This window comes from Schistocerca serialis, chromosome 4 (assembly GCF_023864345.2).
Source record: "Schistocerca serialis cubense isolate TAMUIC-IGC-003099 chromosome 4, iqSchSeri2.2, whole genome shotgun sequence".
Lineage (NCBI taxonomy): Eukaryota > Metazoa > Arthropoda > Insecta > Orthoptera > Acrididae > Schistocerca > Schistocerca serialis.
This window is the reverse complement of record NC_064641.1, coordinates 766508944-766527623: the sequence shown is the minus strand read 5'-3', so window position 1 is coordinate 766527623 and position 18680 is coordinate 766508944. Positions and strand designations below refer to the sequence as shown.

At 44.4% G+C, this 18680-nt stretch overlaps 1 protein-coding gene across 1 annotated transcript; it reads right to left on the bottom strand.

Annotated features, from left to right (window-relative positions):
- Positions 1-694: 694 nt before the first annotated feature.
- Positions 695-1384, bottom strand: LOC126474754 (uncharacterized). The gene has a single exon (XM_050102231.1). The coding sequence runs from the start codon at positions 1382-1384 to the stop codon at positions 695-697; it is 690 nt and encodes a 229-aa protein (XP_049958188.1).
- Between the last annotated feature and the right edge of the window lie 17296 nt (positions 1385-18680).

Sequence of the window (18680 nt, the reverse complement as noted above, 5' to 3'; positions counted from 1 at the left end):
TATGCGCTTCACCTTCTTAAATGATGGGGTGAAGATGTGGGATAACATGGTGGGTGTTTTTTTTTTTTTTGTTACTTGACGTTTGTGCTGGTGGATATATATATATATATATATATATATATATATATATATATATATATATATATATATATATAAAGAAAGATTAAAGGACAGTGAGAGGGACAGTGAGAGAAAGGGAAAACGAAAGGCCTAAGTGACTGGCCGGTGGTTATGGTGAGTCTCCGCTACGCTTGATGGTGGCTTGTGTGTGTTCATTTCTGAACTTGGCCCTGTGATTTCAATTTTTTCCTGACAAATATGTCAACGGGGAGCTTCTTCTCTCTCCCACCCTACCGGGCCTCTTCCCACACCCACGATTCTATGACGTCGACCAGGTTGTCCCATTGGGGGGGGCGTAAATATTGGGTAAGAGTTGATGATGTCTAACTCTTCGTCCGTGGCTGCTTCCGCTAGTATGGTACGCCATCTGTATGTCCGTAGGTCGAGCGGTTGATGGGGGAGGGGAGGCTTAGACTGGCCGGGTGGGGTGTAGGGGTATGGGAGGTGTGATTGGGGGTACGACCCGCTCTTCAGTGACGAGGCAGTGTACTTGAGGATTTCCTGCACATCCTCCATCCTTGGGAATGGTAGCCGCACCTTCCTCCTCTTCTTTGGTTGCTCGGCTTGCGAGCAGTCAGGTGGCGCGTCGGCACCCTTGCTTGTGGCTGCCACCTTGGAGGGGGGCAGCCCGGGCGGCAATTCCTCTGTTTCCATGGGCGCCACCTCCTGCATTGCTGCAGGAGGGGGAGCGGTGGTTTGCGTGGCCGCGTCGACCCCCATCGGACGACTCACGGCGGGGTTGGCGGCGGGATCTGGCGGCTGCTTCTTGATAGCCCGCAGCTCGTCGCGCAGCTGCTGGAGCTGGCGATGCACAGCTGCGAGCTTGGAAGCCGGCCATAGCTTCGTCGGTGGTGGCCTCAAGGCGGCGCGGCTCGCACCCCTCGCTGAAGCGGGGGGGCGGGGCAGCCGTCGAGGCGCTTGACGTCGCCGCAGGGCGTGGTGCGGCGGGTAGACGGCGTGACTCGCGGAGGTAGCCACAGCTACGCGAGTTGGCGGCGTGTGGTCCGCCGCAGTTCGCGCAGACGCAGGCTACCCCACGTGGCTTCGTGCAGCTGCGGGTGTCGAGGGCCGCCGCGCACTTCAAGCACGCGACGGCGTTCTTACACCCGCGCGCGGAGTGCCCCAGCTGCTGACAGTAGTAGCACTGGAGCATCGTCCTGTCCCGCTGCGTTCGCCTACGCCTTGGCTGCCGTTGGTGGCCACCGGTGAACCCCATCGCGTGGATGAGGGCCTCCAATGCGGCGGCAATCTGTTTCCCAGCCATGGCGTTGCGTGCGCGGAGACGATGTGAGTCGCAGCGAGTCGAGCAGCGGAATGGCGTGCCGTCTGACCACCCGACACATGACGACCCGGAAATACTATCGGTCGCTCCAGAGATGGTACGACAGTGCGCTTATCGATGCGCGCTGCTGCTGCCACTCACGGGCAAACAAGGCAGGAAGTTAGTGACGCCAGTAAATGGAATAAGAAAACGAGGCGGCACTACCGTAATAGAAGATGGCAAACAATTAATGGGATGAACACCAGCCGTGCACAGCTTACATGCAATATGTTTTACCAGATTCAGTTGAAATGCAACAGGAAAAAATATAGTTACTGATAGGAGTACAGCAGTAGCATTGGAGAGCTTCGAACTTGCTGTGTTTCGAATGCTAATGGAATGTATAAAGAATTTTCAAGGTAGATTTAGCACGCATCAGTATGTCATAGTTTTAGTACAGTGTCATATGCAGAACGAGGTCTCATGCAGCAGGACCACAAGTGAAGACAATCACTGCTGGACACATCGACGAATAGGAGACGTCGGCATCGACACACTGCCATGTGTATCCTTACACTGCCACAATCTGGAAGTTATCTGTGTCTGAGTGCAGTCCCTCTCACAACAGTCCGTATGTAATCAGCATTAGAGGGGTGAAGAGAGAATGAGCACAGTTTGCAACAATGCAAATTTACTCAAGATGGCAGACCCTCCCCTACCCTGCCCCTGCCTCCCGGTGTAAATGTGTCAACAGTGCACTGATGACATCATGGTTTTTTCCCCATTCTCCTTCACCACCACATTCCACCCCACCCCTCACCTCCCTCATCAAAACTGTCAGAAAAAGTCGCTCTGTATTGAGCTGTTGTTGTGGAAGGCATATGGTGTTTTTTCCTTTACATTGGGTGTTATCCTGTTGGAAATTGGTGTGCTAAATTGATGAGGTGTTGGTGTTAAACAGAGAGGATTTTAATAACTGTATTACCAGTATGCATTCAAGGAAGGACTGTGTCCATAGCAGCCAACATGAGGATTGGAAATGGAAGATTATGGAAGAATGTTATGATATTTTTTTTTTAGTATTTGTATTTTGATTAAATTATTATTCTCTTGTGAAGATTCAGAAATCTGTTGTGAGTTTTGCACCACTTCTTGGCGGGAAGAGCAAAGACTTTTCAAAAACTTAAGTACTGTATGTTATAGTTGATATTTCACCTGAAATCGTTTGCAGAAGGCGTAGCGTTCTCAATATTAAGAACAGAGTTCGCATTGCCACTTAATTTATTTGTGTCGTGATCATGTTCGATCACGACCGGGTATGAGACAGCTATTACGAACAGAGAAACCTAAGGGACCAGACAGAGCTGGAAATTTTCTTTGCTATACTACACCACACGTTAAAAGAAATTGGATTTAAATCACTGACAAGGTAAATGGCAGTGCGCCTTCTGCCTTAACTACGACGTTTGCCGACATGCAGTCGGTCCCTGGTAGCTGTATGAAAACTATAAAAACACCATTATTTCTGTTGCCATTAGTAGGAGATGGATAGCATAGAAATACTTTAAGTAATAAGCAGGCACTACAGCATTTGAGAACATAATAACGAATTTAATTACCTTAGTCAGTATTGCTAACAATAGGCTCCGTACAATTTCAATTTTCTATCTTGCTGGCTGTTTCTTTAAAGAAAGTCCTTTAACATCTTCCATATTTCATCTTAGATGCACACATAAATTCTTACATAGCACTGAACAATAGCAATATTTTACAATAACTAATTAGTGATTGCGGACCGCGCCACATACGCGTCCACCATCTTTAAAAAATATATCAAGACTGTGGTAATAGAAGAGGATTACAATTATTCAGCTGTCAAAAAATAAGAAACACGAAATATCGCTATCGATACAATTTATGAACAAGCGCCGTGGCGCGTAAGATAGTCTTTGAAATATCAAGTGGTCGCTGCTCAGCGACGATCTAAGACATTTATACAAAAATTGTATGACAAGCATGGTTAGATTACCGAATGTAAGTTTATTTAAGCTATCGAAACGGCAGATACTAATATTACACTGCCACGCATGAGGAGGGGAGGAATACCGGAGGTATTACTTCCGTCCTCATGTCACTCGTGATATTAGTGGCTTTCAATACATATCTATTGCTGAAATTGAGTAGTCATATAGTACTATACACTTGGCGTTTCATGAAGTTAGCGTAATAGAAGAACTATTCATTGTTATGACCATTAGTAAAAATTGTCTTTGTGCAGTTCATCTACATCTGTGTTTTGGTCACAGGGTTTGTTAACATCTACAACAACATGGAAAGTATTACTATTCACAATAAAAAGCTATATACATTAAGTGGAGATGACAGGCATTGTCGCAGAGAAAAAAAAATACACATACATAGAAGTACCTACATAATCCTAAAATGCTTACAAACTATGAAACTGACATGACATTTTCATTATTCTTTCACATGTTTTCCAAATTTTCAATGTCTCTACAAGCTCGATAGGCTTGTGTTTATTTCATCGTAATATTCCTTCTTATTTTACACACATTGTAGATTCGTTTGTGGACACACTGTGCCGTCGAATTGTTTGTCAAGAACCGCTCACGATGGGAGTCCTTTTTCTACCACTTCACTGAATGGAATTTGCCATTTTCCGTCAACTCATGGAATATAGAACATAAATAGAGAATACTCTGCATTAATATTACTTAAAATTATCGGTTTATTTACAATGGGTTCAGGATGGGTAAGGTTCATTTCTTTCTTTCTTTCATTTCGCACTGATTTCTGCTCTTGTTTATGACAGCGGTTAAGCAAATATCAACTTCGTTCTGACCGTGTCAGAAATTTATTCTAGTCGTGACCATTTTATTCTTTGCTTAATACAAATCGTTCTCTTTCAGTCTCTAAAATATGATGTTAGCTATGTACATATACGACAATGTCTTTCAAAATGGTATGAAGTCTCAGTTATTGTCGGAGCGAGCCACGCGGACCCGGCCATCAAAGTTTCAAATATCCATTATTTCGTCATACGCCGCGGCGCGGAAATGTTGACAGACCAGCACCGGCCAGTATCGCGCGCGCAATCGTAGATTGGATGTGTGCTGTGTTGTCCGCCGATAACGTGCTGCGGTTAAAGCATGTTGTTTGAGGATTGCTACTGTTGCTTCACCGAGGGTGCCTGCACGAAGTCATCTCGTCGTACCACTTGTCAACTGTCCGTAAAGGACTCACAGGTAAGTGAAAAGAAGTTATTTTGCTGGCTTGCTAGGGCTGCATGGCGAACGATACTTATTCACTGACCGTTGCACGTGTTAAAAATAAAACTAATACACACAAGGTTTGATATAAAGAACCGTGACACAGACTCGCATTTCGACGCACAAAGTTTCACTTTAACTTTGATAGGCGTTCGTGAACTAAACGCCGTGTTTCATCTCACTTTCTCTTTGCAAAAATAACACTTTCACAGGAGGATAACAAGATACCTTGACTAATAATACAGGGTGATTCAAAAAGAATACCACAACTTTAGGAATTTAAAACTCTGCAACGACAAAAGGCAGAGCTAAGCACTATCTGTCGGCGAATTAAGGGAGCTATAAAGTTTCATTTAGTTGTACATTTGTTCGCCATTTTAGCCAATAAAGTTTTTGGTCCCTTTTTCTTCGAATGTGCTACTGTAACTGGACTACAGTATCTGGAGATGTTAGAGAATTGGCTGTTCCCTCAGCTCGAACAAGAAGCACAACAATTCATATTTCAGCAGGATGGAGCGCCACCACATTGGCACTTATCTGTCCGTAACTACCTGAACGTCAACTACCCGAGGCGATGGATCGGCCGCCAGGCAGCCCGTGACAGAGCACTTCATCACTGGCCTCCAAGAAGCCCTGATCTTACCCCCTGCGATTTTTTCTTATGGGGGTATGTTAAGGATATGGCGTTTCGGCCAACTCTCCCAACTACCATTGATGATTTGAAACGAGAAATAACAGCAGCTATCCAAACTGTTACGCCTGATATGCTACAGAGAGTGTGGAACGAGTTGGAGTATCGGGTTGATATTGCTCGTGTGTCTGGAGGGGGCCATATTGAACATCTCTGAACTTGTTTTTGAGTGAAAAAAAACCTTTTTAAATACTCTTTGTAATGATGTATAACAGGAGGTTATATTATGTTTCTTTCATTAAATATACATTTTTAAAGTTGTGGTATTCTTTTTGAATCACCCTGTATTTACATAGTTTACTTATATACACATATACATTCTTAATCTAATGGTCACGTCCTGTAAAGAAGTGCTGTCGATCATTTTCTTTGTCGCTCTCTTTTGCCTACCAGTTAAAATTTACATCTTCCACTTAAGACTCAATCTCCTCTTATAAACTCAGCTACCAGTTTCATTTATTCTTTACCGTCAAATTCTTATTACATTTTTAATTGTCCCAAAGACAAACTAATTGACCTCCTCTTTGATAACACGCCTCTTTTTATCACTCTTTTCATTATTGGTCCATTAACTTGTGCTTATTGTGTTATTTAAATTGAGGACAGCCTCCAGACGGAGATACTGCCTCCTTTCCATGCTGAATACTATGCGCTTAAAAATACACGGGTGATGACTAACTAATCGCGCGTTACGAAGACAACAAACTCAATTGCATGCCAAGTAAGTGGCTTGACTCTAATTGGCTTCAGCAAGCAAAATTTAACTGATCTCGTCGCGAACCTGCGCGCTTTTCATATGAGCTGCTTCGCCCAGACAGTACAAGTAAACCTTTACGAGCTGATCCTTGGAATAGAATGTTTGAAGGATTATCAGGGGTCGGTATTTTGGATAAGATTTTATAAAGAAACACAAAAGTCGGCCTTTCAATAATCTGGACATTATAAAAATTATCATGCTAAACAAGAAACACTTATATGCGAGAGCTTATGCTGCTGCAATTGCTTTTTGCATTTCATTCACTTAGTCACTTAGAAAATATAATTGATTCATTTACATGCTTCTATGCATGTGCTTGTTTGACCAATTATTTACTTGGTTACTTGACTCTGCAGCCTTCTACAAGAAGCTGTCATCCTTTTTTTCCCCTTAATACTGTTGTGAGTTTTGCATCACTTCTTGGCGGGAAGAGCAATGACTTTTCAAAAACTTAAGTACTGTAAGTGATAGTTTATATGTCGCCTGAAATCGTTTGCAGAAGGCATAGCGTTCTCAAGATTAAGAACAGAGTTCGCATCGCCTTTTAATTTATTTGTGTCGTGTTCATGTTCGATCACGACCGGATATGAGACATAGCAACTACGAACAGAGAAACCTAAGGGACCAGACAGAGCTGGAAATTTTCTTTGCTATACTACACCACACGTTAAAAGAAGTTGGATTTAAATCACAAACAAGGTAAATGGCAATGCGCCTTCTGCCTTAACTACGACGTTTGCCGACATGCAGTCGGTCCCTGGTAGCTGCATGAAAACTATAAAAACACCATTATTTCTGTTGCCATTAGTAGGAGATGGATAGCATAGAAATACTTTAAGTAATAAGCAGGCACTACAGCATTTGAGAACATAATAACGAATTTAATTACCTTAGTCAGTATTGCTAACAATAAGCTCCGTACAATTTCAATTTTCTATCTTGCTGGCTGTTTCTTTAAGTAAAGTCCTTTAACATCTTCGATATTTCATCCTAGATGCACACATAAATTCTTACATAGCACTGAACAATAGTAATATTTATAATAACTAATTAGTGATTGCGGACCACGCCACATACGCTTCCGCCGTCTTTAAAAAATATATCAGGACTGTGGTAACAGAAGAGGATTACAATTCTTCAGCTGTCAAAAAATAAGAAACACATCGATACCATTTATGGTGGTCGCTGCTCAGCGTCGATCTCACAAATTCTTACACAAATTGTATGGATTTTATGAGCCTGCATGGTTAGATTATCGAATGTAAATTTATTTAAGCTATCGTTTAAATTTATCGATTTTCAAGTAGGAGAAACGAAGGCATATACTCTACTGGTTCAGTACATAATTAAAATATAACATGTAAGCAACCGCCAGCAATTTACTCTAAAACTATGTCTACTTCATTTGATTCCAATGGGTAACTTCTCTGACAGCCCTTATTCGCGTGTTCATATTGCTGCACAACCTTGAGTTCCATAAATTCATTTGCCGTTGCAGTGACTATGTGTTATTACAGTGTGATAGTTCTCATTTTTTTGTGTTGCAAAAGCGAATCGTAACCGATAATTGCTGTTTCAGCTACGGATACACAGAAATTATGGCCTTTCATAAAAAGAGACAAAACAGATGACGAAGCATTCTGCAAATATGGTTCCTTTTATTTTTCAGTTACGTATGGTGGGAAATCTGTCATAGGTCGTATTTTAAGACCCAAAAGCACAAAAGAAGAGCTCAGGGAGAAGCATCCAGTACAAGACTCACAGACTTTCTTTTGTAAAGCTGGATACAATAAAGCAAATGCTCAATGTTACCGCTGAACTGACAAAAGCATTTAAGTCACTTGATTACACGACCAAATAGTGTTCAGCTTTTTGATTGCTAAAAAGCAAAGTGTTGTAAGAATTGAAGTCACAGCAGTTATCAAACTTTTTCTTGCTCCTCATCCTGTATCCATTTGAAATCTGGACTTGGAAAAAAAAAGTCGTTTCAGGGACTAGCAAATTATGGCGTCAATCATAAACCATTGAAATTATTTCCTATATTATTCAGTATTTTGATGCAGATGAAGGGATAAAACCTAAAATAATTAAGCTCCCTTCTGTACAAAATGAAACACCAGAGACAATATCCAACTTACGCATTTCAGCTCTCACAGATGTTGAAGTTAATTTTAACAAATGTGTAGCATTTTTCGGCGACAACTGCAATGCCAATTTTGGGGGTTGAACCGCAGAGGTGAAAACAACATATTTGGTCTTTTAAAAACGAAACTCGGGAAGAACCTGCGAGGAGTGGGCTGTTAACCACACTCTGATGCAATTTTATCAATCGATATCGAGTTAATAGTGATAAACTTTTAAACTACTTTTCCTGTACACAATCGAAAGACGTAGCGAAGGAGGGAATCCAGGGACCGGGGCACCCTACACCTAAATGAAATTACACACCACCTAGTTGCCGTATAGAGAAACTGAAAGATATTTTGATTTTTATACTTATATGGAGATGGTGTCTGTTATTTCGGACATGTCCGAAAGGACAGGCACCATCTCCATATAAGTATATAATTCTGACAATACCGGCCGTGACCTCCGTATTCTGTGCGGATGCACTCATATTCCCTGAACTCTTACTGGGCTTGGTAAGAATGTCTTCCACGAGTAATGAGTGTGTTGGGGTGGGACGCTACGAATGTAGTGTGTGGACATAGAAAGTGAGGATGCCGATTCTCAGTCCCCCAAATTCGCCAGTTTTGCTTACTGACGAATCCGTCCAAATGAAAGGGGCTTCGTCGCTAAACCAAACCACACATTGCATACTAATTTCCACCATGCTCCATGGCCAATAGTGCAGTTTGAAGATTCTAATGCAAACCATTCAGAAGTTATGACGATTTTACGAGGCGCGTTTTTTTTTTAAAATTGGTTGAGAGGCATGATACGTGTTTGAACAAACTTGGTAACTATGTCGAAAAATAGAGTGAAGTATGTACTTTCTGAAAATAAATTTACTTTTTTGAAACAACTTTTCATTGTGTACTTGTGTTCAAATGGACCTTACTTAAAAAAAAAAAAAACACGCCTCGTATTTCATACTGTTCAGTAACTGTCGCCATGCATTTTCGCGCGGTCGCAGCGCCGTACTGCGTTCGTCACAGTTCGCTCACGGAGGACGCCGCCTAACACACGAGGCACGACAAACAAGTGATGTGACACGTGGTGCGTCAGACACGTGGCGATGACGTGTCACGTGCGTTACTCGACACTAAAAGAGGAGAGAATAGTTAGTAACGTGCCACCACATCTTCTTCGGACGACGAAACTTTCCTGACTTCGATCAACTTCATTAACAATGATCAACAAATGTTAAAACTTATTGTTAGGTACATTCTTTCATTAATGTTGGAAGGTATGGCTGCAACAGTGATGGGAGAGTATTAAAAGAAATCTGTTCTGAAGCTATATTACATCTGTATTATGGTGTCAGTTCGAAAGTGTCCAGGTGTGTGCTTTATTTAACTCAAAAACACAACATGTTTGGAAAGACATGATCCCTTATCAAGTTCTTAAAAATATTACGCGATGCTGTAATCATAATGGAATCATGTCCCTCCCAATCATCTTGTGACTTGAAATGAAATAAAGCACACATCTAGACAACTGGTGCGTCATATTTTCTATTCTGATAAAGTTCTTTTGGTAAAGTCTTGCTTACGGGTGAGAACACACTTCCAGATCCTACGCCTTTGCAGAAAGAAGATTTGCAAATTTCCTTGTTATTTTACTACGTAAAAGCTTTTGGTCTCAAAAAACGCAGTATGGTAAGGACAGAACCTCATAGACAATTAACTGATGAAAGGTGAATGTTTAATGATACATTAGCTAGAGGAGTATATACAGGACGTCCCACATAAAACCGGTACGCCGGACCTACCAGTGAATCACCTCTGGTCGAATTGCTTGTGAAGTGGCAACGCTGTTTCGAAAGTTGGCTACACTGCATTTTATCAGAAAGTTGAGTGCAGCTGTGTGCTTGTGCGACAGTTGTTGTGAAAAGCCCAAATTGTTACAGAAATGGAGCAGATTGCATAGAACAGCGAATTGATATTGTGGATTGTTACATAAACACAGGCACCGTCAAGAAACGTAACGAAATGTTTCAAGCGTACGATCCTCATAGGAAACTCCTCACGACCAGGACTGTTGAAGAGCTATACAAAAAATGGAGGGCTGTAGGACCCGTTTAGAACGTGCAGAGAAATACGCCACCGACAGTGAGGATCCTGAAACTATAGAAAAAGAATCGTATTGACATTACGAGAAGTCTCCGCAAGTCGCTAAGGAGGTTATCACAGCAGGTTGGTGTATCTTGTACATCGTGCACTAAAAGATATTAAATTAAAAGCGCATTTGAACAGCCAATGTACCGTGGTTGTGTGGCTACGGTGTTGGACTCCGAACTGTAAGATCTGTGTTCAAATCTCTGTCGTGCTCCATATTCTTTTTAGCAAAATTATGACCGAGCGAGGTGGCGCAGTGGTTAGCACACTGGACTCGCATACGGGAGGACAGCGGTTGAATCCCACGTCCGGCCATTCTGATTTAGGTTTCCCGTGATTTCCCTAAATCGCTTCAGGCAAATGCCGGGATGGTTCCTTCGAAAGGGCACGGCCGACTTCCTTCCCCCTTCTTCCCTAATCCGATGAGACTGATGACCTCGTTGTGTGGTCTCCTCCCCCAAACCAACCCAACAAAATTATGAACTGTCCGCCAAGTCAATGGCATGTCTACTAGATGTATTCAGATATGCATCTATGTTGTCGTGTAACGTCCGTTTGCAACAGCGAGTTGTAAAGAAGGGATCTCCTATTTGTTGTACGCAGGTACCACATGTTATGATCCTTGCGTTCCGTTATGGAAGTTTTGATTCTTGAATTCCTTTGTTGTAACTTAGTTCACACCCATTTATTTGTTATTTCTATTTCTGTGAGAGGTCTATGTGGCATTTCGTCTGCTCTCACTAATCCCCACATCTACTTGCAACGGTAATATATTCTTACCACGTGACTAAAATTTATAACCAATGCATAGTATGACAACTGTCAAGACTACAGAAGGAGCACCGACACGACACTGAGTTGACGGACAGTTCATAACTTTTTGAAGAAAAAAAAGGTAGGGGTAAGAGGGAGAATTGAAAAGAGATCTCCCCTTTAACAGTCAAACGTCGTGACCACATAACTACGACCACATTCCTACACAGGCCTGGTCAATGTTGCACATCTTATGCTTTGACCATTCACAGTTTCCCTTTTGCTTCTGTTTTCACAGTTCAATACACCTTCTTCCTGTCTTCATGCTTCATCTGTGCTCATTTTTTGACGGACTATCCACTGGGCCATCCTACCACTAGATCAGAGGGGGGTGTTTCCCTTGTGAGTACGCATAACAGTCGCGACACTCCATCTCATCTTCGTTACCCACAGCGATAGCAGCACCCCAAGCAGCCAGTAAGCGACATTTCTGAATACGATATCGGATGAGTGTGAATACCAAGTTTATAATGATATGTAACATAGCTTTTACCATAGGGAGTATATGTAGTGCTATAAAAATAGTCAACAACTAAAAAAGTCACCATAATTTTGTTGTTATTCTTTAGTTTCTTACTACAGAAGGAGCACCGACACGACAGTGAGTTGACCGACAGTGGAGGTGCGAAACAGTACATTACGGGACAGTTTATTACGATTCTCTTGCAACGTACAGATTTAATGAATAATGTCGTTTCTCTCTCATAACAAAAAATTGCTAGTAAATACCAGAAGACATTACGTTTTGCACAAAGACGTCGTATATCCACACAACAAAGTGGAGTTTTGTTTGCTAAACTTCGAGCCATATCAGTGACTGTGGAAAGTAGGAAAACTGTATAGAATATAATACCTACACTGTTTAACTTACCAAATAAGCTACCACACAAGTAGCTTAAGGAGAAACCATGCAAACCTGATGTAGAACGTTAAAAGCAATAAAACTATTTCCCAAAACAAAAGAACCAATTCCACAATTGTTCCCTAAATCTGAGCCACAAACGGCAAGAATCTTAAATACATTCGCTTCTGAAGCAAAAGGAATTACATTTATAAAACTATTAGTGTATTAGAATGTCGAGTGAAGTGCAAGAATGGGCGAATCATTAGACTCTCCAAATCTTTTTTAATGTTACAGGAAGTGTCTATGATAACAATTACTGACAAGAAGAGAAATATTAACTTCTATGCATGTAATGTGCGTTTACCTTCTCTTTTTTCCAGCGGAGTAAGCTGCAACTATACACATATTCGAAAGGAAATTTCCTCAATATTAAGTTGTATACACTGAACCAGTGCGATTCAGCTGTTTTTACGCGTATTTCACGATAATTCATGTCTTTTGGTAATTTACTAACCCATAGACCGCAATAATATAACGACTATTTCGCTCATTAAGTAGAAAATAATAACAAACGATATCACGTGACTGTTTATTTCTCACCACATGGAGAGCTAGTGTCGCTCCAGCTTTCAAACGGAACAACTTCCACAACAGAGTGTGTCGTGACTGCATGTACTAGGCTGTGCTACACCACAGGATACATATAATGCGACCGGTTGGCACGAATCTTGATTGACACTGTGACTCGTGTAGCATGACCTACATCAGTCCCTTTCGTGAAAGCGGAGTGTCATCTTGGAAACTGGCGGGAAAATATCCTAACCAGGTGGAAGAGGTTGTGGAAGCATGTCGTCGTTTTATGTTGGACAGTTGTTGCAACCCCGATTGATGGTTCAAATGGCTCTGAGCACTATGGGACTTAACATCTGAGGGCATCAGGCCCCTAGAACTTAGAACTACTTAAACCTAGCCTAAGGACATCACACATATCCATGCCCGAGGCAGGATTCGAACCTGGGACCGTAGCGGTCTCGCGGTTCCAGACTGAAGCGCCTAGAAGCGCTCGGCCACAGCGGCCGGCCAACCTAGGTGGAGGCTGTGGCGCTGGTGCGGGCAGACGCTGCGGTCTCGAAGCTCCCACGGTTGATGGTGCTTCGTAAATACTGTACACAGGATTCACGCGGTCGATTGACATAGTTGTGGACTTGTTTACGGCAATGTCTAGCAAATTCATATCTTTTATTAAGAACGACACAGGCCAGGATAAGGATGTTGCAAACGTCGCTCTCGCCACCATCAGTCCGGAACATTAAGTGCGAGTTGCTGTCTAGATCGCTGTGCACGTAAGTGGTCAGCGCACTGTTCCTAGAAGTCCCGGACACTAGCATCTGAGCGACAGTCTCAAAACTGATGTAGTGACTCCGGCTGATCTCTGTAGAGAATTGGCGTCGATAAATCCTCCAGGAAGACGCAATGTTTCGTCACAGACTAATTCTGCGGCCAAGGAGTCGATGTCGGACTCGCAAGTAATTTTTAGTCCGACGAGAACCGTCGGACGGACCGACGTCCAGGAAGTTCATCAGTATAAGCCACCAGGCAATGAAACCAATGCTCGATCGTAGCACTACTCACAGGACGGTAGCTGGTGATCTCGTGACGTATGTACCCACAGAACTTTGCCTGCTGTGCGTACAGATCAGATCTGAATGGCCGGCCGCAGTCAGTACGTGTTGCGAGCACCCGAATATTCCAGAATGAAATTTTCACTCTGCAGCGGAGTGTGCGCTGATATGAAACATTCCTGGCAGATTAAAACTGTGTGCCCGACCGAGACTCGAACTCGGGACCTTTGCCTTTCGCGGGCAAGTGCTCTACCAACTGAGCTACCGAAGCTGCAGAGTGAAAATTTCATTGTGGAAACATCCCCCAGGCTGTGGCGAAGCCATGTCTCCGCAGTATCCTTTCTTTCAGGAGTGCTAGTTCTGCAAGGTTCGCAGGAGAGCTTCTGTAAAGTTTGGAAGGTAGGAGACGAGGTACTGGCAGAAGTAAAGCTGTGAGTACCGGGCGTGAGTCGTGCTTCGGTAGCTCAGTTGGTAGAGCACTTGCCCGCGAAAGGCAAAGGTCCCGAGCTCGAGTCTCGGTCGGGCACACAGTTTTAACCCGAATATTGCTAGCCACGCTGATGTGAATGTGCGGCTAATGATTCCGCAGAGGTGTTTCCTCCAGACAGTACGTAAAACGATCTGTCGTGATGAGGAAATACTGCTGGCCATGTAACAGAGGAAACAGGCCTACAACATCGTGGTGTTCACGTGCAAAACGTGTAGTTGCATCTGGAAAATCATCAACGTCTACATGCGCGCACATGACGTGACACGTTACATGTCCGTGTCCACTCCCAACAGTCTATCTCCATCCGAGACCATACAAAACAGTGCGACACTAAGCCGAAGATTAGACGCACTCCAGGGTGGGGCAGATCGTGAAAATTGTCGAAAACTTGCCGTCGAAATGCGAGTCGGTAGGAATACGCGCAATCTTCCTTGCGAAACTTCACAGTGTATTTGGACATCTTCACCACGAGAGTTGACAAGTTATTAACTTCGTACCTGACGTGGCATCTTTGATGAAGGTCTGGAGCTATTGGTCACCCCACAGAGCCTTGGCCAGTTCCGAAAAGTCAATTGTACCTAGCACACTGTTGACACGCGAGAGAGCCAGCTGCTGTGGCCGAGCAGTTCTAGGCGCTTCAGTCCGGAACCATGCTGCGGCTACGGTAGCAGGTTCGAATCCTGCCTCGGACATGGATGTGTGTGATGTCCTTAGGTTAGTTAGGTTTAAGTAGTTCTAAGTTCTAGGGGACTAATGACCTCAGATGTTAAATCCCATAGTTCTTAGAGCTATTTGAATCATTTTGAACACGCGAGAGACAATCAGCCGCTACATTGTCAGTGTCAGAAGAGTTACAAGATGCTACTCCTAGCGGGTGTAAAATGAATGTGCACAACGGAAATACGGAACGCGAAAATGAAGATTTGGCCGTGTTTGACTACCCCCTGAAGCAGATCTGAGGATCTTTTAATGGTGATTATCTCCTCCTTCTTGCACTTTAACATGTAAATTACAACATAAACATAAATGAATGATTAGGGAACTAGTAGCTACCAAATTATAAATGCTGTTTCCGCTTATACATTTATTGTAGATTAAAACCCCTTTATATTACAAGTGTTTATATGTCTATGTCCAATGGACATAAAGGGATATAAATTAATTTCCTAACTAATGTGATTGATCAATTGCCCAAATCTGCCCCTTTCATGGCCACGTGATCTAATATAAGTAACGCGAGACGACTGGCATCATCTACATACCAAGCACTAGAAGACACTACTTTCAGAGATGATCTACAGTGGTGTGCAACCTCAGTGGGAATAAAATTTTCGTGATCACAGCTGTTTAGCTTTATAGTCCTAATAAGCCGAAGCAATTAGCAATATCACCATATGTACTGCGTCCGGTGCGTAGGAGCGATGGTTCTCGTACACGTGTGCGACAACGGAAGAACTCCAGCCACAAAATATATAAAAAAAACTAATTTAAACATTAGTACGGGACAAGATGGTCCTCTGACTAGTATAATCTAATACTGTCTTCTCCTCTCTGTGTTCTACAGACGAGAAACGCAAACTCGCAGCCACAAGGACAGAGTTCAGACAGCGTCTCAACGTGAGTACAGGCAGAAGTAGTGCTCTCAATCACTGAACGCTGCGTACTCAACGACGACTCCCAACCCGGAGTCCAGAATCGTATAAGTTAGCAACAGTACAGTGCCTAACTGTTCTAACTGTAAAATATTCTGAGAGCCCATCTGTACCAACAAAAGCTGATGCTGAGCGACTGTCCAACACGGACGCTCAAAAGACCTGTCCTCTCTTCTCCACGGCTGGCTTCGCAGCAAAGCTCGGGTCCCCTCCCCCCTAACTCAGAAGGTGAATCTTATTCTCGAAACCACAGAATATTCTCCCTCTCTACAGATTCTTCCGAACGCCGACCAACTATCTTTTAGTCTCTCGTCGTCCAGCGCGGAGATTTTGCGAGGAAATACCTATACTCGTACAATGGTACGCTTCTCAGAGTAAAAAGTCCTCGGAAATAGCCCAGCCTGTGATTTGTGAGGTGATCTTCGTTCCTCTCTGCTGCGTCCAAGATTTTCAGTTTCCAAAGTATTTTCCAGTTATCCTTCCGGCCCCACTACAATACTGGCCGGCCGCTGCTGCATTGTGCTTCCGCGCTTAGGTGCCCAGACCGTCCACCTTGGCACTTCCTGTGTGAAGCAGGTCCAACACACCTGTGCGGGCTTTTCCACCTAGGACTTGAGTTACGCCTGCCATTTCATTTCCACTGGCTTTACAACCTCTACTAGTACAAGCAATCATTCATTACGCCAGTTTGATAATAAGCGTTAGCAATTATTTACGAGGTATACGTAGCAATGTCAGTCTTCTTTAAATATTCATATACACGATGTACAACCTACCAAATGATACCTAATTCTGGTTGTAAAGCACGGCAAAGTATGTAGATGAGTGCTTGTAAGGTGCGAAATTATAGTCACCATACAGTATGTCTAATGTTCGTAGTGAATTGGCTTATAATCTCCAGATGTGATGAACTCTTCTCGTGTGGTCAGCTGAGTGGTGGCGTCGTCTTGTCGACCAAAGTCCCTTTAGGCTTACAGACACCAGGCATCTACAGTATTGAGTGTGAATGTGGAAGGCAGTACATGAGACAAACACAACAGTGTGTATCACAGTGCTGTACGGAGCACATCAGAAACGTGCGCATAGGACAAATAAGCAAGTCTGCGGGAGCAGAGCTTTGCGTTAACAAGGGGCACACCTTCAACATTGAGGAAGCGAAGAAGGTATGCAGTGCTAGCGGATTCTGGGACGTCTGCCCAACAATCTGGTCAACCAGGATAGCGGATTTCAACTTAGCGCAGCGTGGGATTCCACAGTTGAGAATGTACGTCAGTAACGCTCTGCTATGAAGATGGCGGCGTCCGCGGACAAAATGGACAGCGACCAGGAGTTGACGCCCGGACCACAGCAGCGCCGTCATCTCCCACCAACGGCCGCTCTGTGATCCGCTACTACCGGCCGCGCCGCTCGGCCCTCGGTTCTGGAGGCGCGTGATTGGTCCGCCTGCAGAAGAGGACAGCGGTCAAGTAACTATATACACATGTGGAGCACATGGCTGGCCGCTCATTCCGGCATTCCCGGCATTCCGGCATTCTCGCTCGCCGCGCCAACATGTCTGGACGCCAGGGAAGACGAGGAGAACAAGCTGCCGCAATCGTTAGCCTCCTGGGCCAAGCGCTTGGACTGGACAGCGAGCAGAAGAGGAATAAACCTTTACAGTGCTTCCGCTGTCAGAAGTTGGGGCACTTCGCCGTGGACTGCACAGGAGTAGTCGCGTGTTTGAAGTGTGCAAAGCCGCACCTCACTCGCGACTGTAAGAAGCCCAGGGAAGCCGCTGCTACATGTTGTAATTGCGGCGGTTCCCACGCCGCCAACCACCGTGGCTGCAGTTATCTTAAGAGCCGTGGCCGCGGGAGGGAGCGGAACACACACCGACGGCGAACCACTGCGCAAGAAGAGGTGACAAGGAATCAAGAAGCGGCAAAATCTCTACCCGCGCATCACGCCACTGGCACTTTTGCCGGTGCTGCCGCGGGTGGAGGGCTGTGCTGCTGCAATCCCTACAGCATTCACAAGATCGACGATGCTGTCGCCAACGCAGTTGCTGCTCTCAAATCTGCCATGGCAGGTGAGAGGGCCGCACTTCGGGCCGATGTGGACGAGGTACGCCTCCAGCTCGCGCAGCTTCGCGAGTTGCTGGCCTGTAAGTCTCGCAAGGGGCGAGAGGTTACGACTGCCACCATCGCCACGCAGACGGACGCTCCCCCGGCTCCTGCGGTAACGCAGGGCGCTGTGGGGGTGCCCATGGAGGTGGCAAACAAGATGTCTGCCCCCTCCTCGAAGGAGGAGGCCCAGCGGAAGCAAGATTCCGAATCATCTCCACCAGTAATACGGGATGACGTGACCAAAGGCATCGAAACGCCTGCCTGCCCTTCCGCGGACAAGGCGGGATTGCCGCTGCTGGGAGAAGAAGTCACAACAGCTGCGCCCATCCAAGACCTGGACACAGAAGAGGTAGTCTACACGCCGCCTGCAGAGACAGAGATCACTGCGCCTGAACTGCTGAAGATGGTCGCAAAATCATTGCGTAACAAGACGTTCGCGCATCACAATACCCCGTACCCCTTTACCGCCTCCAATGTTCCTAAACCACCTCTACCCCATAAGCCTTATGATTTCGGATGGGCAATTGCAAATCTGACCGCCGTCATTCCCAAGAGGGACTTGGACCTTATAAACCGCTTCCCTATTTTTACCGATTATGACTGGCAGCGTATAATCGCTGTTATTCCGAGAGTTAAGCAGAAGAAGAACAAACATTCCTCTTCCTCTCGCCGCTAGTTTTCTAGCACTCTTTGTATTTTATCCTGCCGAGCTCAGACAAGTTTTAGCAAACCCTTTTTTATCCCAGCCAATTTTA

Coding starts and splice junctions, on each gene's coding strand:
- LOC126474754 (XM_050102231.1), bottom strand. CDS start 1,384: ATGGCTGGGAAACAGATTGCCGCCGCATTGGAGGCCCTCATCCACGCG.